Source organism: Marasmius oreades, chromosome 3, assembly GCF_018924745.1.
Source record: "Marasmius oreades isolate 03SP1 chromosome 3, whole genome shotgun sequence".
Lineage (NCBI taxonomy): Eukaryota > Fungi > Basidiomycota > Agaricomycetes > Agaricales > Marasmiaceae > Marasmius > Marasmius oreades.
The window spans coordinates 1,000,600-1,020,163 of record NC_057325.1 but is presented as its reverse complement, the minus strand read 5'-3'; the positions used below and the strand labels follow the sequence as shown (position 1 = coordinate 1,020,163).

The following is a 19,564-nucleotide window of genomic DNA, read 5'->3' as shown; positions in this document are numbered from 1 at the left end:
CCTCTAAATTTGACTATGAGGTTAGCTAAGCTCTCCCACCCCTCCCAGAATTGATACTCTGGTGTGATTCAATTTCTGATCAATCCAGCACTGTCTGAGTAAGGTAGGTGATAGAAATGGGTGAGATGGGTGGTAGTATGTGTTTTTGGGTGCAGAATCCAAATCCACAATCAGATTGATGATAGGATGTTTCCCTGTGACAATATAAATGAAAATATTTTATGCCCAAATATTGGAAATAATAGATATTCAATAAAGAAGGCAAATCAAATATTGAATCACAGGGAATTTGGGGGAATGTTCTGGATATATGTAACAGCCTGCCTACCAATTTTTGGACCTTAGAAGTGACAGCTGACCCCCCTAGGCAAAAAAATGCTAAAAAAGCGAAAAATAATAGTTTGGCCTAGTAGTACCATCAGAATGGACTTCAAGTACTGTTTTAGACCAGTGTTCTGCTTTCTTTGTAAATGTCTTCAGTGATAGAAACTCTTACTACACTGTCTTCTAATATAAATCTAATTTACCCCTGCAATTCTGTGTAATAACCTATGCAAACCTTTTGCCCCAATTGCCCCAATTAGTGATTAGTATATAAAGTGTGGTTTTCTCTACCATTTTGGGTGATTACTTATGGAAAAACTCATATAACTTTTTGCCCAATTAGTGCCAATTAGTGTCAATTAGTGATTAGTATCAATTAATAGAAATTAGTTTTGGATTAGTATCAATTAGTTTTGGATTAGTGCAGATTATTACTAATTACTACTAATTACTACTAATATATAAAGTATGATTTTCTGGGTGATTACTTATGGAAAAACTCATATAACTTTTTGCCCAATTAGTGCCAATTAGTGCCAATTAGTGTCAATTAGTGATTAGTACGAATTAATAGAAATTAGTTTTGGATTAGTACAGATTATTACTAATTATTACTAATTAGTACTAATTAGTAAAGTAGGTTTTCTCTGATGTCGAGCCTTAGGAGGTTTTCGAGAGGGTTTGGTGCAGAGAGAACTTGCCGGAGATCTTGAATATTTTGGATCGGAAACGACTGTCGAAGATCGAGGAAGTTCTGCGAAGAAGTCATGTCGCTTTCAAGGCGTTCATGCGACGTTCAGATTCAGAACGAGGTCCTGTCATGGGCGTGAGCAACCGTGCACTGGTTCATCCGGTGAGTTGATGGATAGATAGATGTTATTGGAAGAAGAGCGGTTTACGGAAACCATTAGTATTGCACATGCAGAAGTCACTCGTCGTTTGGCCGAGTGGACTCTGATTCAAGTTGAACGAGCCCTTCAGCAAGGTGCAGTACGCGACGATGTAGACCGTTTCTTTTTTTGGACGAATCTGGCGTACGTGAACCCTTCTGATTCAGAATCCGTTCTAATGACTGATCGACTCTAGTTGGATAGCACTTCCGTTACATTTGATGTGTAGGACATTCTTTGTGTGTATAGGTATAGGTATAGGTATGAATTACATCCCCTTCGGATGATCTCTCGCCAATTGAGTGTTTTTCGAAACTTGCTGTTCTTTCACAGGGAAGTCGGTGGCGTGCGTTCAATTGTTCAGTAAATGAAGCTAGTAAAGTATATTGCGGACCGGAATCCTGGAATCAAGTTTCTGGGCGTGTTGTCAATTTACAAGTGACACTCCGACTCCACTAGCTTCACTCCCTTCGAGGCGGGCTCAAGTTTTTGCACAAGGGACGGACGGAGGAGTACAAGGACATCTGAACCGATGCGAGGTACACCGTAGTACAGCTTTGAATCGCTTTTACGCCACGCAACCGCAAGTCCGATAACGGTACCTTCAAGACGTAGCTATGTCCAATTGTATGATATTACGATGCCCCGAAATTAATGAACATCCTCTTTCAGTGTGGCGTCGTCGACTACGTATCGCGCAAGGTCATCTAAATCTAAATTCAATTCTAACATCACCGGGCCTGTATTCCGTTCGGCCATGGGAGACCAATGACCATGGAAGACTGCCTGCTCATGACAACTCATGACCATGACACCATTTAGGAAAGGGAAACCCCACAAGATATCCACCTCCACCAGGGACGGGACAATGCCAATGACCCATTATAAGCTGCTGATTCATCTTCCGAAGTGCGCTGGACGGCGCTTACTAACCGACTGGCATCCTTGAGACGTTTGGACGCTGACGAGGACTCCCTCTTCTGCAACTACCTTGGGCCGAAGGGTCGCTGTGTGGCAGGTCGGGCCATGCCGTCCCTTGAAATAGGAAAACCAGGGTAATCATATACCCGAGTGACGTCCCGGGTATGAATATCCATACGGAACTCTGAATTGGGGGCAAAAGACAACTCGTAGAGGCTTCAAACGGGGTGGACATTGCAGTATTCTGGGATTCTACGAAAGTCAGCTACTGAGCAATAGTGTGTCAAAGCAGAAGCCGAAGATGTTGAATAAACGTGTGAAAGTAGAGCCGAAAGTACCGTCGGCAAACAAAGGTCAACACATGATATTGGATTATCCAATTGATTGACCTGACTGATACCCTTCGGCGGCTTCAACTTGTACTTGTACTTACTACGCTTACTTTCTACGCTCTAATAATGTCGACCTCCCAGCCAATCGCTCTCCCTCAGAATGACTATCCCATGGCAATAGGCTCCTACAATGGCTCTGCCAATGGCTCCTTCAATCCAGCTTCTTATACTCGCAGGTTTCTCGGTTCACCCATATCTTGGCGTAGTGGTTCCTATAGTTTCGGTGGCAGACACTACTCTGGCAGTCCAATGAAGGATCAAATAAGAGGCTCCTTCGAGTGCGTCGCTCGGTTCTCGATCTCGTTCCTCGACTCACATATCTTGATCACAGGCAAACAGTAGGAACTCTTGAACCACAAGTACAAGACGCGCTTAAGGTGTTCGACTTGCAGGAGGAGATGGTGAGTGGCCTTGCTCTTGAGTCGAACGCTGACTAATGTGGGACCAGTGTCGAAACTTCACTTGTTGCGGTATACACCTTACAGATCTCCATGCTCTTCTAGAGCACTTTGAACAGGTTCACATCGTTGTTGTGGACCCTCCGAATTCGAACGGCGTTCCTCATACTCGTCTACAAGTACCTTTCGAGCCTATAGCTCATCCAATTACCAATCAAGACCAGCAACAGTACCAGTACCAGAAACATAATCATCAACAACAGCAACCTACACAATATCCGACACCAGTCGACCCTGATGACATGGAGCTCGAAGGAGTTCCACACGCTCCAACCTCTCCAGTCTCGTCTCAGTCATCGGGTGCTCCTTCCCCACCCGACACCCTCATTTCGACGCCACTATCTTCGTATGCTACCATCTCAAGCTCAAGTAATTCTTCGCTTGCTGATGCATATCCGGGAGGCTTCCCGTATGCTGATAAACAACAACCACATCGCGCGATGTCACCTCACAGTACCAATCTCAACTCTCCATACACTTCCCAACCTCCCTCCCCTCATGCGGCTGCATCTAGGCAGCCCGTTTCAGCTTTTGATACCACCACTGTTATCCGACGATCGGGCAACAGCAACCCTTATCCATCTGGTCCTAATACTTCCTCTCAGCAAGGAAGGCCAAATCTTAACTTGAACTTATCCCAATTCCCTCCCCCTCGAACACCTAACTCACAACCACCTAGTGCTGGCGAGCCTTTCAATACCTATGGTCGCTATATGTCTGACTACTCGGTTGGGATGCCAGGGTCTGCTGTCGCTGGCATCGAAGGCGCTTTTGACAATATGGCCATGGGCGTCGATCGTAATGCAGGAATGACGATGAATATGATGGGGGCAGGCATGAACACGATGGAATTCGAAATGGACGGTATCAACGCCAATGTGAATCAATGTGTCCCAAGGGAGAATTGCGTTACACCTGCGATGTTGTTCAGCAACGCTGGTACTCCAGAGAGCACCCCTGAACACAGTCGTGTAGGGTCTCCCGCGCCTAGTAACTCGCCCCCTCGGCCAGGCAAAAGCACTGACTTTTCCTCCGGTACGACAACCGGTTCTGCTGGCCCCGCTACTTCCAAATCTGGCAAGAATAGTGCTCACCGGACAGGCAATGTGGGCCGACCATCGACAACATCAAGCTTATTGATGTCCAAACCGTTCAAGTGTCCCAAGCCTAATTGTAACAAGAGCTACAAGCAGGCGAATGGTAAGCTGTCTTTTCATTTATCGCGTAATCGAACGTGTTGTTCATTTCTTTCATAGGGCTAAAATATCATATCACACATGGATCATGCAACTTCGCACCCCCCAAAGACCTAGAACATGTTCACGCCCTTTTGGAAAGGAAGCGAAAGGAAAAGGAACAATCTACAATTGCGGAGGGTGCTGTTGATTCTGAACCACCTACGCCATCTAGACTTTCCCCTACGTCCTCACACCCGCCGTCGGCGACAAATTCTGCCCCGCCGTCGGCATTACATTCACCAGCTAGAGATGGCGCTCCCGCTCTGCCTTCACCGTTGCTGACTGGTTCGGCTTATCCCTCGTCTTCCTCTCAGCCTGCATCCCCGCATCCCTTATCGCAAGGATCTTCATCTCATCATTTACTTCCCGACCTTTCACTTCTTCCTGAATCTGATCTGAGAGAGCTGGAACTTGAGACAGAGAAGCGTATAAGACCTTTCGCGTGTACAGTCGGCGATTGCCCGAGAAGGTACAAGAACATGAACGGATTGCGGTATCATTACCAACACAGCGGCGAACACGGATTGAAGGGATTGTCGATGCTGGCCAGCGGTATCCATGAATGTCTGCAAAACGAAAAGCAGAGTTCTGGAGGAGCTAGAAGAGCTAGGAACCATAAAAGCGATTCGAGAGCGGGTAGCAGGGCATCGTCACCGCCTGTACAATCTCATCATCAGCCAACGGTACCTACCTCTGCGGCGATTTTACAACAAGGTCAACAGCAACAGCAACAGCAACAGCAACAGCAACAGCAGCAAAATCAGCTACCATCGCAAATATCATATGCACAGGCGCAAGTACATCTCGCATACCAACAGCAGTATGCAGAACATCAACGGGCACAGTATGCCGCCCAACAGGCCCAACAGACTGCTGTTGCGGCCACGCAGCAGGGGAATGGTCAACAGCAGTGGACAGCCGATGTCCCGATGGCGTCGTGATAACGCAAGCTTTCTGGCTTTAGCGCGTCTCAATTGACTCCCTATCGTCATTCTTAATTATACGCGTTCGTATGTTCATTAAGCATTCACTACTCCAGCGATTCCCTTTACGCCCCACCCCCCACCCTCACACAACGCACCTGATCTTGACCATCCCATTCCTCTTTGAAACGCATTGTTGAAAAATAAAAAGTATACATATCACCTATAGCGTACATATTAGTTGCACATATGTCAGATCACTTATATATACATATTTACTATGTTGTTTCTAATACGTGCTCGATATTTCTGTTTCTTGTTCCTCGCTCTCCCCTCCCTCCTCCTGATTCTAGGCCTAATCTCATACCAGTGTGTTCCGGTGTCATCAAGTGCTCGTGCACCGTTCTCCAGTCCTTTCTCATCATCCTCTTTTGTCCGTTCGTTCGTTGTTGTGTTTCTCTCTTTTCCCCGATGTCTCTCTCCCTTCTGGTGCACCCCATTGTAGATTTTTCTTTCGACTCCGTCTGTGAGTATAGTATCCCCCTGACTCTATTAACCACCCCCTCCTCATCCATCGAGTTGTTCTTACCCCCACCCCTCCCTCTGTTTTTTTTTTACTACTCATACACACTCATTATGTTAGTGTAATCGTTTACACCGAGACCGACGTTGATGACTTTTCGTTTTGCCATTTTCACTAAAAAACACATGCGTGTTTGCCCTTTGGGACAGCTTGAACGAGGATGGGCATCGTCAAAGTAGAGTGGCAAGAGCGTGGCTTACGGGCCCTACACACAACTTACTGGTGAACTTGGTTGATTTTCAACCAGATTTTTCAACCAACGGACTTTGCGACCTATAAGGGCCACTTGTTAATGCAAATGCCTGAGTCCGGACCACCCGACTTCTATCCGGATCCCAAAAAGGAAATCGCTATCCGGAAGCCACCTCAGGCATCGTCCAGGCCTTGTTTTTATCCCGACCAGCTTATTAGGCATCTACTTATATAATTATTTTATTTTTGTAAATATGAACAAAAAGGTTTGCATCTCTGTACGGAGCTGGACAGAGCCAACTGCCCTACAGTACACGCGAGTCTACCGGTAAATAGATGGCTGTAACGCGGTTGCTGGTTGGAGGTCTATAGGCTTAACCTGGCCGCCTTAACTTTATCCGGACGGGCTCAGGCATAGGCGGGACCGCATGTTTTTATCCGGAAAACTGGCTCAGGGATTGGCGAAATTTTGGCCTGATTTATCCGGATGGGGCTCGGGGATCTCCATTCCTATCCGGATAGGGTGCAGGCATCTGGCCCTATTCTGCAACCTTACCAAAGTGCGCTTACGCATCAGCTATACAGTACAGTCGGGTCTGACTTACACCACCAAAACTGGCCTATGTCGTACAGATATGTGCTACTTTATATATGTCCCATAAACTCAATATATAATGAACATATGGTGACCATGCCGTAACCATGCCATAACACTTGCATAACACAGTCCAGCAAAGGGAATTTCTGGTGTTCCTTCTTCCTCCCGCTATGGAAATGGGTCCAAATGGCATATTTTACCTACCAAAGATCAATGTATGCAACAGTAGGGTAGGAGGACCACCGGAAACATTTGTGCTGAGTTTTTATGGCATTGTCATGTGACTCTACATATCGTGAACATATGTGGAGACAGATGGTGATTATATAAAGTAGCACATATGTCAGCTATCTATTCAACTATACTAGAAATCAACCAAAAAAGGCAACGTACCAATTTTCGTCGATTCCCAGCCGAAAACCGGTTGATTCTCAACCAACCCCAACCCCGACCCTCACAGTGTTCTTTTCCTTCAACCATGGCAAGCCTCTCAGTGCCTCAGGCGTGAACTACTACTTCCTGGACTATCTACCACAACGCTTGCTAGAGAACGAGATCTACAGCAGTCAGGTGATCCGTGATGTATACTGCGAGTATATAACTATAGTTTCTGATCGATAACACACAGAATACGGATCTGGCAAAGGCATGTTGCCAAAAGCTGCGTACGGTGTAGTCAAGGGTGCTGGTGAGGATTTTTATACGTGATTTCTTCTCCTTGCAATTGCTGAGGTTCTGTACAGGAAAACCGGAAGGATTCGAGCCAAATGAATACAAGGTCAGACTAGTACCAGGCGAGACCACCGACTTTGATCACGAAGATGCGTACAACATTACAGTCACCTGCCAGCCTTCGGTGCTATTCGGAATGACTTTTGCACAACATCCTGACCGGTGGACGGAATGCATGGTCACTCCTGCTATCAAACGCGAGATCCTCAGTACACCTGGATACCCCAAACCTCTCAATCGACCCCCAGTAAAACGGCAACATATCGCTCAGTCATCTCATGGAGGCTTAGGAGTGTTCGCAACCGTTGATCTGAAAGTCGGGGATTTGATTTTCAGTGAGCGAGCTATCATGATCTTGTCCCCAAAGATCTATATGCCGTCAAATTTTCCGGCCCACTTCACGACTTTTCAAATGCAGCAGGCAGCTCTTTGTCAAAAGGAGAAGCAGATCGAGCTTGTATTTGGGAGGTTGTACACAGAGCACAAGAAGGCTTACATGGCGTTGTGGAACAGTCATAAAGAAGATGGAAGTGGACCACTCTTGGGTATTTTTAGGACGAATGCCTTTCGGGTTGAATGCTACGAGGATGACGGTGAGGAAGCCTGTATCTCTTCTGTTCATGAACCCTTACTGATATCCTTTTAACAGAGCAAGACGCATATGTGGGGGTTTGGAATGAAGCGTCAAGATTCAATCACAGGAAAGTATACTCCCTGACTCAAACCCCAACGACAGATCGCTGAAACATTTTCGAAAACAGCTGCCGTCCTAACACAATGCGCCATTTTAACAAAGTAACGTTCGGGATGGAATTTCGTGCAGTTCGTAGTATCAAGACTGGCGAAGAACTATTCACTCACTATACCGATCCCTTCATTCACACGTCCTCTCGACAAGAAGATCTCAAACCATATGGATTCCAGTGTAGCTGCGAGTCGTGTAGAACACCGTCAGAGTCTGATCTTGTGCGAATTCAGCTGCACGTTAATGTGCCGATGCTGGTCGATTACAAGCGTCTCGTGGTCTTCCTCATGACGCCCGGACTTCCAGAGAGCTACGTGGTCGACCATTCCCTCCAACAGTTGGAATTGATTGAACGCGCGGGACTGGAGGGGTCCCACTTTTACTCGTTGCATCTGAAATTCCTGGTGGAGGCGTACTGCGCGGTAGGAAACACCAGGAAAGCTTTGATATGTGAGTTTCTTTAATGACTCGATCTCTGTCTAAAGGGTGATGGTAAATTCCATGTATAGATTTGCAAAGAGCTGAGGCCCTCGAACGTGCAAAATCGGGGGGAGAGGAGAAGTCCATGAAGACACTCATGAAGATGGTAAAAGAACACTCAAACTGGGAATGGAAGGCGAAGGTACAAGGAGCCATGAAAGGTGCTGGATTCTACGCTTGAGTGTTCCGTGATTTTTCTTGAACCAAGATCGCATCGTGATAGTATTTTCAGCGTCCTACCTTTCTGACCACCTTGGTCTATAGTATTGTCAGCTCACTACCAATCGAATTATGAATTGTAAACTGCTTGAATCACTAGTGATCTCTGCCGAGCACGTCGCGCAACAGTTTACAACTTGTTAATTCGGACTCGACCTCCCTACCCAATCGTTTCCGAGTCCCACTTCCATTGTCTTGTTCTTCGATTCATCCGTCGCTGCTCTTACGACTGTTTTACTACTCAATATGCATATAATGTAGCTAGACCCGTTTCTTCTTTTCTTGGCTGACGCTGGCGTCGACGTTATTTTGTCCGACCCCAATAGTATCTTAAACAGTTCTATTCTGGTCTTGACCTCAAACAGTTGCGGACCGGACGTGAAGCAACAGGGAGAGGATATGTCATACTTTGTACTCCGAGTCATACAACAAAAAATGCAAACTATGCCGCCGTAACACTACACTAGGAATTCAACTATGTTCACAAAATACAATTCGAACACGATTTGCGTCAAAGCGACGACGTTGGTGTCAATGGTAAACTGCACGAACCGACAAGTTGAAGGAATGCGACTACGCCACGACTCGTACTCTCACGAAATACCCACCATCTTCTTTAGCTCTGGTGATGGCAGATTCCTCCGACTTGCGACGTATCAAGAAAGGCGATTTAAGTGGGCTACACGTGCCACGATGCGTCAAAGGTGAACGTGGGCGACTGGGTGTCATCGGCGACTGTGGAATTGGAGTAGAGGGGATCGAAAACACCGGAAGGTTTCTGAGGAAACCAGGTCTGGCTCGAGATGATTTGAAAGTACGAGTGCGTTTCTTGGGGCGATAGATGGGTGACGGAGGAACGATAGCTCCCGGCTTGTTACGCATTATTGGAGGCGAAGAGATACCGATAGTTGGGTGAAGTATAGAGGATCGGGGACGCAGGTAGGTAGAGGTTGCGAACGGGATGTGGAACGGATCACGGATAGAATCGTTGGTTTCACTGGAGCAAGACGTGAGGGTGGCGATGGCGGGAGATTCGGGAATAGCGAATAACGATCGTTTGGGATATTCAACAGGGCTCTCTTGAATGAAAGGAGAATGCGGGCTAGAAGGTTTCAGGCTCTTGAACAAGGGACTTGATGGGACTTGATGTAAACCGGAGGCTTCCCGCCCACCGTTCTCAAAAGGCTCAACTGCGGGCGAAGTTTGTTGAGGAGATACTATCGGGATGAAGTGTACTGGAGAAGGCGACGCTGAAGAGTAGCCAAAAGGTGTAAGAAGAGCGCAGTTGTATTGGAATATTAAAGAAGAGGGAAGGCTATCAATGGGTGATGTTGCAGTCAATGAAAGAGGCTCTAGACGGTGCTTGCATGGAAGTGAATCAGGCGTATCCGAGACAACAAGCTGCTGTGCGACTTGAAGTGAGTACGGGGCTGACTGCATTAAAATTTTATGAACGGTCTATGGGTTCATTATGCCTTGAAACGTACCGCTTGAGGTTCGCATTGAAGAGTATTGTCTTGTGAACTCCTTTCACCCTGTCCTCGTTCTTGATCCGACTCGATAGAGAGGGAAGAAAGATCCAAAGGTAGACCAGACTCTTCAGCTGTAAGTAGATTGGGAAAATAAGTATCGCAGAGTCTGGTGAAGGCCATCGTCAATGAAAGTAAACGAAGGTAGGCTGCCTGCAGGTTCTCCCACGGTCGACATAATATATAATACTCCAATACAACTTCGATTCGACTCTCTGCTGGACGAATGCCGGCAGTCGCGATTCGGTGGAAGTAGCAGTCTAAGTTTGTTACCCTCCTCACAGTGGCACGGGTTCAGCCGATTAATTGTGCTGGCATCACGTTTGGTTCACCAATGTACTGGCTCTGGGAGATCATTGAGACCCTGTTGCCAGCCTCCACTTCGAAGATGACGACGTCTAGGTTCTTCCTTCTGCCTCATCCTCACTGACAACCTTAATGTCAAAGCTTTGATGAAATGTCTCACGACTCTGTCTTATACTTTAATTATCCTGTGATGTTAGCACTATATTATGTCTATATTATCAAGTGCTTTTGATATACGAAGAAAGGAGTTGGACAATGCCCTCTGCTTAGTGTTCTGCTTAGTACACCCACGGTATCATGATGAAAAGACTGTCCGCGCCTAATGAAGACATTCAGCATCCTTTTGAAGTTTCCGGTTGCATCGTGCATTATTTCCCTTTCTTTGAACCACGCACAAGGCGTCGCTCAGCAATCCATGTTTATCTGGAACTTCCAATATCGAAATGGCCGGTGGTTCTCAAGTGGACTTACTCAAGGCCTAGGCCGCAGGCAAAACAGTACTGTTAAGTACGTTTTTAGTATATCAACGTCAGAGGCGTGATCAAGAAACGCATGTACTGACGTACTATGCGTACAGGAAGAAGCAGGTATCAGAAGTTATCAAATCACAAGTACGAGAACTCAGACAAGCGAGGAGCTATCGCATGGGCAGGTATGTGGAAGCGCCGTATCCAAGTTCCGGAGATCTCAGTTCGATAACCTCTGAACTGGGTCGTTTGACAAAAAGACATCCAAGTTCCCGAGTGATTGGCATTCACTCGGGAATTGAGTCCATCAGAAGATGTGCTGGTAGATGTAGGGCCTTGTCCATTGTGATACCGCGTTCTTCTCGGCCGTTCCAGACGAACGGTAGCCAATAAGCAGGCGCACGAGCTTGAGTAGGTCATGACATCCAACATTGGATGAGGAACGTAGAAGCCGATGATTTGCTGGGTTTGTCACTATGGAAGCCAGTGCAAAGGGGTTAAGTTTCCAGCACATTGGTCGCACCCACGATCGTCGATAAGGCAGGCATGTGGTTGCGGTCGGTTTCGAATGCTTGGAATGCACTTGAAGACAATCAGATGATACGAAAGGGGGATGTCAACTGAATCGAGACTCACCAGGTCTGCGTGGCTTATCTGATGCTCCTGAGACCTATTCATAAAGGAGACTTGACGACCCAGATACTGTAGCCTATGAACGGTAATGCAAAGCAGAGGCAGAGAGGAGCAGAGAGGACCCTCGATTCGTCCTTCGTAAACCGATAGATGTTCTCGTTAGCCTTGGTAGTGAGACCCTACATCAAGTTCGAGAGTTGGAACAATTTGCCTCAGAGATGGCGAAATGAAGAGGGAATAGGGAAAACAGAATATGAATGGGAGGTGACAGTAAAGGGAGAAAAGACTGGTCGAAGAGGCAAGTCAGACCTTATATACTCCACTGTGAGTGTGACACCAAGAGGCATTTTTGCGTCACGCTATTTTGCGATTGGCTGTCAGATATCGGCCCGGATGGCGCATGCTTTCAAAAGGCCTTTCACTTTCCCATGATCAAGGTTGAACATTGGGGAACTTGAAGGCGTGGCTAGTCGGAATGAATACTCTGAGGCATCAAGAGAAAGAATTTCAGGAGAACGCGATTTTGGTGAGGGAAGAATTCAACCTAGCAAGTAATATAGGGCCTTCTGCTGCTCGTCTTCTCAGATAAACCAGCCAGATTCCCTATCTCAAGCGTTCCGGAGTACACAAAATGAACTTAAAGCACTCAAGGTATCATCGTGTGAAATGGAACGCCTGTGATAGCGTAGGCATCATGGAGAGAGGTCATTTTCAGTGGTTTACTTAGTGACTATATACTCGATACAAGTCGGACGTTCTCTTGGATTATTTGTGAAGTTATCGTTAAAGTGGCTCTACCAGCTGGATATCCAGGAAGTCGTCGGTTCCATACGAACTCGCATGGAAATATAACTGCTTACCTATAGTTTTCCGTGTGCAGATAAAGATCCGTGCATTCACCATATCCATCTAACAAGACAAGTTGGCATTCGGCGACAGCATTTCGAACGTCATACAAGAACGATTCTGGGCCACACGCTATCAAAAATAACTCAGAGGGGATCAGGGTCCGTAAAGTTCTGGAGAGACATACCGACGATGGAAACTCTCCCACTTCTCGTCTTGTAAACCTCCTTTATGAGAGCCGGAAGATCAGGTCTACCAGCAACGAGTTTAGTGTTCGAGTACGCTTGTTCTGCCTTCTGCTCCGATAAACTACTGTCCTCACTCCCACCGTCCTTTAGTAATCCAGATTGGTCGTCTGGGTCCGTGACATGGACCGTTCGTGTCAATCCGTTCGCGTTCATTGAGACAAGCGTGTCTTCGAGCCAGGTCGCAGTTTCTTCCAAGGGGCAACGCCATAAGGACGCAAGAACGAACCAGGAAGAGGAGAAACACTCACCCCGTTTCTTGACAGCAACAAGGTAATCGATAGTCTTCAAGTTCATCTTGTCGGTGTCCTTCAAGAGATGCGACAAGACAGGAAGGGTGGACGTCATACCTAACGACGAGCATAAGCGAATCACTTGCAAATAAGGTCTCGTGAATTCTACTCACCGGTTCCTCCTGCCAATAGACACACATGATCGAATCCTCCCAGCGAAGCTGGTAGACCTCCATACGGACCATCAATGAAGACTCGCATTCTCACCGAAGTCCTCCCTTTGACCATGTCGCCCAGCTTTTTCGTGATTCCTTCTCGAACACCGAAAATGAATTCCATATGACCGTCAGAAGGAAGAGAGGTAACAGTAAACGGATGAGAACTGAAGACATGTATCCCGGCGTTCAAGAACCGGATGAAGAAATGTTGACCAGGAGACCACTTTACTCGGGGAGGAATATGGACTGTGAGCTTGAGTAATTGGTTGTCAGGAAGCAATTCGAGAGTGGCTGCGACACCGAAGGCCGTGTTGTAGGTAGTTCGTAGGTATCGAGCGAACCAAGCGGCGAAGTAAATTCCTGCAGTCGCCGCGAAATAGTCCCTAGAATGGAAGTAGCAGAAGAGTTTTGTAAGGAAAAATGGAATACATGAACGACTCCCAAGGTCACATACCAGGACGTCAAACGGAAGCAGCAGTGGATGAATAGGAATACCATGAAAACGTTTGCAGCTCTGAAACACATATTGGCACATGGTTACGGCAGAATGAGTTCTCCGAGTCTTACAAGAAATGTAATCTGTGCTCATAAGTCAGCTATGTTCCGGAACCTTGGTTCAAGCAGAAAAACATACCGTTTGAACGTCTCGTAGTATTTATTCCGGAAATAGCCCCATGACATGAAGACCAAAAACGTCTGAGGGACTAGTGCGGCGATACCCGTCCAATACCAATTGGTCTTCCACTGCACCTCCCATTCGTCCAAGTCGATGGCCTGAACGATGAAGACGAAGGTGTGGATTAAGGAAGTGATATCTGTGTGAAGTTAATGGAAAAACACCCTAAGATGATAGGTATACGTACACATGACAAGCGCAGACCATCGGTGGAACACTTGTAGTTTCTCATGTGAAGTCCCAGTGAGCATGCCGATCCAATTGACTTTCGTAGCGAAGGCACTATCATGTAGGTTGATGTAAGTCAGCGAAGGAGGATGGGTTGAGAATGGTTGTGGTACGTACATCATGAATGGCATAATGGCAATCGAAATCCATCCCGTTCTAGTTGCAATGGGAGGACTGTGTCCCATGGCCATGTTGGGCCATTGATATGGACGTGCGCCGAGTGACAGCGCTGTAACGTGAGCACATTAACAATCGGCGTGGCACGAGGAAATCACTAAAGGGGACCCACCAAAAATAAAGATGAAGATCCCTGCGACACCGATGATAGCAGCAAGAGGAGGTGAGTACCAATGAAGTAAGGGGATGTGATACTGTCTGGCAACTGTGTATCGAAGAGCAGCTGTAACCCTGTCGATAATACTTGCACGCTGTCTTGATGCAGGCCCTGGCGACGACCTGTGTTTTCCGTTAGCGAGTCAGCGAGTCAGCTATGTCGCAACAAAATTTGACCTGTTTCTCAACAAGAAAACTACGTTGAGAGCAAGGCCGCAGGCAATTGCCACACAGAAGCAAATGAGCGTGGTTTGTCCATAGTCCCAATCTGCTTCATACCACTACAGAGACTACAGTCAGCGCGCTTAATGAAAACGATTTAGGAGAAAAGACGAACAGACAACCACTTCGACGTTATCAGTTTGTTCTCCTCGGGAGTCAAATTTTTCTTGTACGCAGTTGCACGAGAGGAGTGCCATTGTATGGGATACTTCAACCAAATCAAACCCATGGAGAACAAGAGGACCAACAGACACGAAGAGGGACAAGTAGAGCGCGAGGTGAAAACAGTGGTATTTGTATGATACGGCAAAAACATATCCGACTAGGATCAAAAAGGAATAAATCAGAGGCACCGGCACCTACACCGGAGAATCCAGCAACGACAAACTACTGGCTTAGATTCGAACAGGGAACCCATTGACCCAGTAAGGAATGCAGGAAAAATGATGAGGATCCATGGAATTGAAGACGCCGGTGCACCGTATGCCAAGCGTTGAAGCGATCGAACGGGAGAAGTTGTATTATGGCCAACTCGTGGAATTCGGAAAATATCTGCAGATTCTCTAGATTCCAGCGTAGCAGACGAAAATAGCGGGTGACAACGGGTAACCCGGATGAGATCGATGCTCCCACAGAGGATGAAAAACTTTTCGTCGCTAGGTTCGAGTGGTTAGCTCGGATTCGGAGTTGAGCGGGTGAGCTGGGTGTGACCTGGCATTCCTGAACTACCGCAAGATCTAGAACCCCAAGGATAGTTGAAGGGAATACAAGCTGCTCACCAATTATCACTGATTCCTTCGGTCATGTTTGAATTCATCGACGTCTTGCACAGTCTCCACAAAGATAGTTAGGTAAAGCTTGCAATTTGAAGTGGATTCGAATCTTGAGAATCATTATAACAAGGCTGAGCATAGTCCGATAGAAAGGGAACTGGGATGGGGGCCAATAATAGAAGAAGGTGGCGAATTCGTAGCACAGGACGCGCAGGACTTCCACAAGGGAGGAGGAAGGAGGGAAAAGATGTAGAATGAAGGCTAAACGCGAAGGTGTGGCTTATATATGGCGTCTGGTCTGGACTCATGCGCCCAATTTGCGTGGCGCAAAAATGCGATTGGCTGCCTGAAGCAGTGTCATTCCGGGCCGGAGCAGTTACGTGAAGAAGACATGCCGTTAAGAAACCGAACTGGTGTGAAATGCCCGCCGTGTTTATGGCGAACTACTTCTGAATCAGAATGGAACCAGTACCAGGGCGGTCAGTGGCACTCAATTCTACCGTGCCGTGATTATTTTTGTGGACCTAAATATCTTAAAAGAACACCCTAGCCTCACCTCTCTATCATTTTTCCTCCTCAGCACCCTCAACATGGATCATTCAGACATGGGCTCTATGGGCAATGGGTCCACGAATACTACGGCTGACTCGATGTCGATGATGATGATGATGGTACCCTACTTGCATTTTACCAAGGGAGATGCTGTCCTGTTCAAGTCCATCACCCCATCCTCAGCCGGAGCCATATTTGGAACCTGCTTGATTTTCTTCTTATTCGCGGTCCTCGAACGATGGCTTCATGCCTATAGACGGGGAGTAGAATTCCGTTTTGTACAACGGTGCGTATCTATCGCAATCAAAATCAACTGTATCTTAATTCAACGTATACGAACGTTATAGCTCAAGACAACTCGAAAGTCAACTCTTCGTTCATGGGGAAAAGTCCAAGGAAGAGCCGTTGGACTGTTGCGATCCTCCGGCTTCCAAGTTCATTTTAACTCACGAACTATCCCGTGCGTTACTTACCGGGTCCACGACAACGCTACACTATCTTCTTATGTTGGTTGCCATGTACGTTCTTTAAATTCCCGACTCCCTTTCGCGCGTTTGCTAACGAACGCTGCCCAGGACATTCAACGCCTCGTACATCATTAGCATCATACTAGGCTCCATAGTTGGGGAGTTTGCCTTCGGCAGATTATATCGTCGTTGACGTAGGCAAGTTTTCTCCAATGGATGCAGAAGCACCCTGGATATGTACATTTTTTCACATTCTCAATCCTTCTTCGTGGCGTTACCCACTAAGGATGGTCTTTGTTTCCCAAACTCAATTTGTATGTAAATATTCAGTTTTGTATGAAGTTCAGAAAGGACTCGGGAAGAGTTTCCCGCGAGATCGCTCAGCAACATCGTGTCTGGGTCGCCCTAAGAGAACAGCAGCCACCGACACAATGTCAGCCTACGTCAGTACTCAGAACTAGTCTAAGTTCAATTTGGGAGGGTGGAATCCAGCCGCGGGTTGGGCGGCGTTCTCACACTTGCTCCAACCATTCTTCACCCATGACCATCATCACCATCGCCCTCGATAAATCTACCCCTTCCGTATTTCCGCTCTCAAGTCAAGAGGGAGCTTAATTATGTCTCTGAGTTCGCTTGCTTTCTTGCAAATCCGCGAGGGAAACTGTGTCCCAAAAAGAGGTTATCAAACTGAGCTGACGAGTTTTCCTATGCATCAATGCGTCTGGGGCGGAATATGAATACAAACACTAGTACTCCTGTCACCTTGACAGGTTGATATCAACTCTGGCCATAACTCAAGTCCCATTCAACAAGTGTCAAGGCATGGGCAAAGTTCTATGTGGCAAGATCGCGGTAACGCTTTGTCCCTTATTGTTTCGCGGCGGTAAACGGCTGTACATCCCGCAGGTAGACGTTGCAACAACTTCAATTCATTTTGCCATATGGGAGGTCGAGCTCACATGTCCGTCGCTGGATAAACTACATCTATGTTGAATTCGCCAAGTCTGCTTTTTGAAGCCTAAATCTGCTGGATGTTTTACCGCGATCTTTGAAACGGAGCTCCATCTCAGGACATTGATGCTCAGGTGAAGCATAGCTCTGTTGACATTTGCGGACTTTACGGCCTGATTATGTTGTGCTGCAATTTGTATCCGTTGCGTTCATTGAATCATGCTACCGGATGGTCTTGAACGCAATATATGCGTTATCCTTACTCTAACGAAACTATACATTGATTTCGTCCAGGGTTTCGCATTACTCTGATACACGAACGGGAAGAGAGCAAATTTTGGGAGCCCATAACCGCCATGTTGGTTCTTGAGCACATGCGCGAAATCGCAACATCTGGTCGGCCTCAAAAGGCAGGATTCAATTGACATACACCATCATCATCATAGCCTGCTGCCCAGGAAACATCAACGTATCTCTATTCAACTTCGCTGATAATGCATCCTTCAACTCTGGTGGTCGATAGTTGATAGTGTTCCGAATTATCCTCGTACCTCATGTGTTCTCTCGGCGACCGCATGGGCTTTTGAGTGTTCAATGGATACTCAAAAGGAGCTTCCTTGGATGTAATCCAGTACAGGAATCGTTATAAACCGCCTGGATCAAGCTACTCCCCATCTTACACTCCTGGGATCCTCCTACTTCACCGGCACAAGTCATACATTAAAATCACAATGAAATTGATCTCTTTCTCTCTGTCCAGCGTCGTTCTGGCATCCACTGCCGTGGCGCGTACTTTCACTGTATACAATGCTTGTCCATTCACGATCTGGTAAGTTCATAATCATAATTTCGCACTCCGTCGGGATGATTAACGAGTTGATTCAAGGCCTGGGGTAAGCCGCTGCGGCTCTCGCTCTGCTCTCTTGGTTTAAGGCTTCGAACGTAGATGTTTACTGACCTTCATGCTGGGAGTGCTGTTCCCAACTTTGCCACCGGGTATGTGATGCTGTGCTTCTAGGCGGAGTTGAATTTGGTCTTCATTCCGTTTATGATCCTCAGATGGGAAGCTCCAGCTTGGTCCACGGTGTCGTTCAGCGTTCCTGACAACTGGACCGCGGGACGTATCTGGGTTGGTTCCAAAACCTATAGCTGTTGGTGAAGTTTGCCTAACTGCTATGTGTAGGCACGTCGTAACTGCGACATGTCCAAGCCTGGCCCCAACAACTGCCTCACCGGCGGATGCAATGGAGGTTTGGAATGCGACCGTAACAGCGGCACTGTATGTTTTCCCATGGTCCTAGCTTATAATTCCAACTGATGTATGATCGATTTGTAGGGAGTACCCCCTGCAACTGTGGCGGAGTGGACACTGTCCGCCAACCCCAATATTCCCGATAACTACGATGGTGTGTAGAACAAGCCAAATCGCTGTCTTTCAAAATGCTCATAGGCAGCGCAGTTTCCCTTGTCGATGGTTATAACTTGCCTGCAAGGTTCGCTCCCTCTAGTTTATGTCCGGAGTCGTTCAATTCGAACAATACCTTGCAGGATCTCGAATAACAAAGGCTGCCCAGTAGCCGAATGTGCCAAGGATCTGGGACCCGATTGTGAGTAACATTAAGAGTCAGGAAGTTAACTCACGCAGCGTATTTTCTAGGCCCCGCTCCTCTCAAGGGACCATTCGACAGCACTGGATTCCCAGTGGGGTGCAAATCTGCCTGTGTATGTCTCCAATCTACATTCATTGCCACTAATTAATATTATCGTCTTTTAGTTGGCCAATCTAGACGGAAACCCCCGTAAGTCATTCGTAGCCACTTTGTACTAGAATTTGTTTGACCGATATAAATTCCCTCAGAGAACTCTGCTAATTGTTGCACTGGGTCCCATAACACCCCCGAGACATGCCCCGCTAGCGGTGTTGCCTACTATAGCTACTTCAGTACGTCCTGTACCCTTTCTCGGGTATTGTTGACTCGTTGCTAACTCTTGACCATTATTACAGAGACCAATTGCCCAAGGTCTTACGCCTATGCCTACGACGAGCGCAGTGGGACTGCCTTATTCACCTGTGACTCCAAGCTCAAGGCCGACTACACCTTGACTTTCTGCCCCTGAAAAACGTATCTATTTGAGTATAGAAGGGATTTGATGCTGCACTGTTTTGGGCTGTTTCTTTTCCTTTTTGTT

General features: G+C 46.9%; 7 protein-coding genes across 8 annotated transcripts; 5 read left to right on the top strand and 2 right to left on the bottom strand.

The window, feature by feature from the left end:
- The first annotated feature begins 2,544 nt into the window (after window positions 1-2,544).
- On the top strand, window positions 2,545-5,836 carry E1B28_005646 (uncharacterized protein). The gene is made up of 4 exons (XM_043150220.1): window positions 2,545-2,805; window positions 2,859-2,928; window positions 2,976-4,185; window positions 4,242-5,836. The coding sequence occupies exons 1-4, from the start codon at window positions 2,594-2,596 to the stop codon at window positions 5,162-5,164; spliced, it is 2,415 nt and encodes an 804-aa protein (XP_043011307.1). The 5' UTR covers window positions 2,545-2,593; the 3' UTR covers window positions 5,165-5,836.
- A 1,074-nt stretch (window positions 5,837-6,910) lies between these two features.
- E1B28_005645 (uncharacterized protein) lies at window positions 6,911-8,031 on the top strand. The gene is made up of 4 exons (XM_043150219.1): window positions 6,911-7,089; window positions 7,148-7,207; window positions 7,263-7,844; window positions 7,901-8,031. The coding sequence occupies exons 2-4, from the start codon at window positions 7,168-7,170 to the stop codon at window positions 7,993-7,995; spliced, it is 717 nt and encodes a 238-aa protein (XP_043011306.1). The 5' UTR covers window positions 6,911-7,089; window positions 7,148-7,167; the 3' UTR covers window positions 7,996-8,031.
- Window positions 8,029-8,657, top strand: E1B28_005644 (uncharacterized protein; the record flags this gene model as incomplete). Its single annotated transcript, XM_043150218.1, has 2 exons — window positions 8,029-8,446; window positions 8,506-8,657. 2 exons carry the CDS (start codon window positions 8,029-8,031, stop codon window positions 8,655-8,657), a joined length of 570 nt encoding a protein of 189 aa, XP_043011305.1.
- A 611-nt stretch (window positions 8,658-9,268) lies between these two features.
- Window positions 9,269-10,368, bottom strand: E1B28_005643 (uncharacterized protein; the record flags this gene model as incomplete). Its single annotated transcript, XM_043150217.1, has 2 exons — window positions 10,183-10,368; window positions 9,269-10,129 (listed from the first exon to the last, which is right to left on the bottom strand). Exons 1-2 carry the CDS (start codon window positions 10,345-10,347, stop codon window positions 9,269-9,271), a joined length of 1,026 nt encoding a protein of 341 aa, XP_043011304.1. The 5' UTR covers window positions 10,348-10,368.
- A 1,923-nt stretch (window positions 10,369-12,291) lies between these two features.
- Window positions 12,292-15,651, bottom strand: E1B28_005642 (uncharacterized protein). Of its 2 annotated transcripts, XM_043150216.1 has the most exons (14): window positions 15,411-15,651; window positions 14,747-15,356; window positions 14,587-14,690; window positions 14,366-14,532; window positions 14,194-14,305; window positions 14,036-14,130; window positions 13,807-13,987; window positions 13,740-13,751; window positions 13,627-13,686; window positions 13,128-13,555; window positions 12,973-13,071; window positions 12,664-12,912; window positions 12,491-12,608; window positions 12,292-12,431 (listed from the first exon to the last, which is right to left on the bottom strand). In XM_043150216.1, exons 2-14 carry the CDS (start codon window positions 14,945-14,947, stop codon window positions 12,425-12,427), a joined length of 1,833 nt encoding a protein of 610 aa, XP_043011303.1. In that variant the 5' UTR covers window positions 14,948-15,356; window positions 15,411-15,651; the 3' UTR covers window positions 12,292-12,424. The 2 variants fall into 2 exon arrangements, with proteins under 2 accessions (XP_043011303.1, XP_043011302.1); XM_043150215.1 differs by lacking the exon at window positions 15,411-15,651 and having other exon boundaries at window positions 14,366-14,690; window positions 14,747-14,891.
- A 190-nt stretch (window positions 15,652-15,841) lies between these two features.
- E1B28_005641 (uncharacterized protein) lies at window positions 15,842-16,806 on the top strand. Its single transcript, XM_043150214.1, has 4 exons — window positions 15,842-15,883; window positions 15,955-16,242; window positions 16,304-16,474; window positions 16,532-16,806. Exons 1-4 carry the CDS (start codon window positions 15,864-15,866, stop codon window positions 16,614-16,616), a joined length of 564 nt encoding a protein of 187 aa, XP_043011301.1. The 5' UTR covers window positions 15,842-15,863; the 3' UTR covers window positions 16,617-16,806.
- A 1,514-nt stretch (window positions 16,807-18,320) lies between these two features.
- Window positions 18,321-19,492, top strand: E1B28_005640 (uncharacterized protein; the record flags this gene model as incomplete). The annotated part of the gene is made up of 10 exons (XM_043150213.1): window positions 18,321-18,370; window positions 18,434-18,503; window positions 18,558-18,653; window positions 18,711-18,780; window positions 18,834-18,867; window positions 18,923-18,981; window positions 19,032-19,096; window positions 19,149-19,173; window positions 19,233-19,316; window positions 19,380-19,492. 10 exons carry the CDS (start codon window positions 18,321-18,323, stop codon window positions 19,490-19,492), a joined length of 666 nt encoding a protein of 221 aa, XP_043011300.1.
- Between the last annotated feature and the right edge of the window lie 72 nt (window positions 19,493-19,564).

Bases quoted from the DNA above. Each gene is read 5' to 3' on its own strand.
- E1B28_005645 (XM_043150219.1), top strand. From the start codon at position 7,168: ATGTTGCCAAAAGCTGCGTACGGTGTAGTCAAGGGTGCTG. The intron at 7,208-7,262 runs GTGAGGATTTTT...GGTTCTGTACAG, and splicing joins CGGTGTAGTCAAGGGTGCTG to GAAAACCGGAAGGATTCGAG. The intron at 7,845-7,900 runs GTGAGGAAGCCT...TCCTTTTAACAG, and splicing joins TGAATGCTACGAGGATGACG to AGCAAGACGCATATGTGGGG.
- E1B28_005646 (XM_043150220.1), top strand. From the start codon at position 2,594: ATGTCGACCTCCCAGCCAATCGCTCTCCCTCAGAATGACTATCCCATG. The intron at 2,806-2,858 runs GTGCGTCGCTCG...TCTTGATCACAG, and splicing joins CAAATAAGAGGCTCCTTCGA to GCAAACAGTAGGAACTCTTG. The intron at 4,186-4,241 runs GTAAGCTGTCTT...TTTCTTTCATAG, and splicing joins GAGCTACAAGCAGGCGAATG to GGCTAAAATATCATATCACA.
- E1B28_005641 (XM_043150214.1), top strand. From the start codon at position 15,864: ATGGAACCAGTACCAGGGCG. The intron at 15,884-15,954 runs GTCAGTGGCACT...AGAACACCCTAG, and splicing joins ATGGAACCAGTACCAGGGCG to CCTCACCTCTCTATCATTTT. The intron at 16,475-16,531 runs GTACGTTCTTTA...AACGCTGCCCAG, and splicing joins CTTCTTATGTTGGTTGCCAT to GACATTCAACGCCTCGTACA.
- E1B28_005642 (XM_043150216.1), bottom strand. From the start codon at position 14,947: ATGTTTTTGCCGTATCATACAAATACCACTGTTTTCACCTCGCGCTCT. The intron at 13,988-14,035 runs GTACGTATACCT...AACTTCACACAG, and splicing joins ATGGTCTGCGCTTGTCATGT to ATATCACTTCCTTAATCCAC. The intron at 12,609-12,663 runs GTATGTCTCTCC...TATTTTTGATAG, and splicing joins TGGGAGAGTTTCCATCGTCG to CGTGTGGCCCAGAATCGTTC.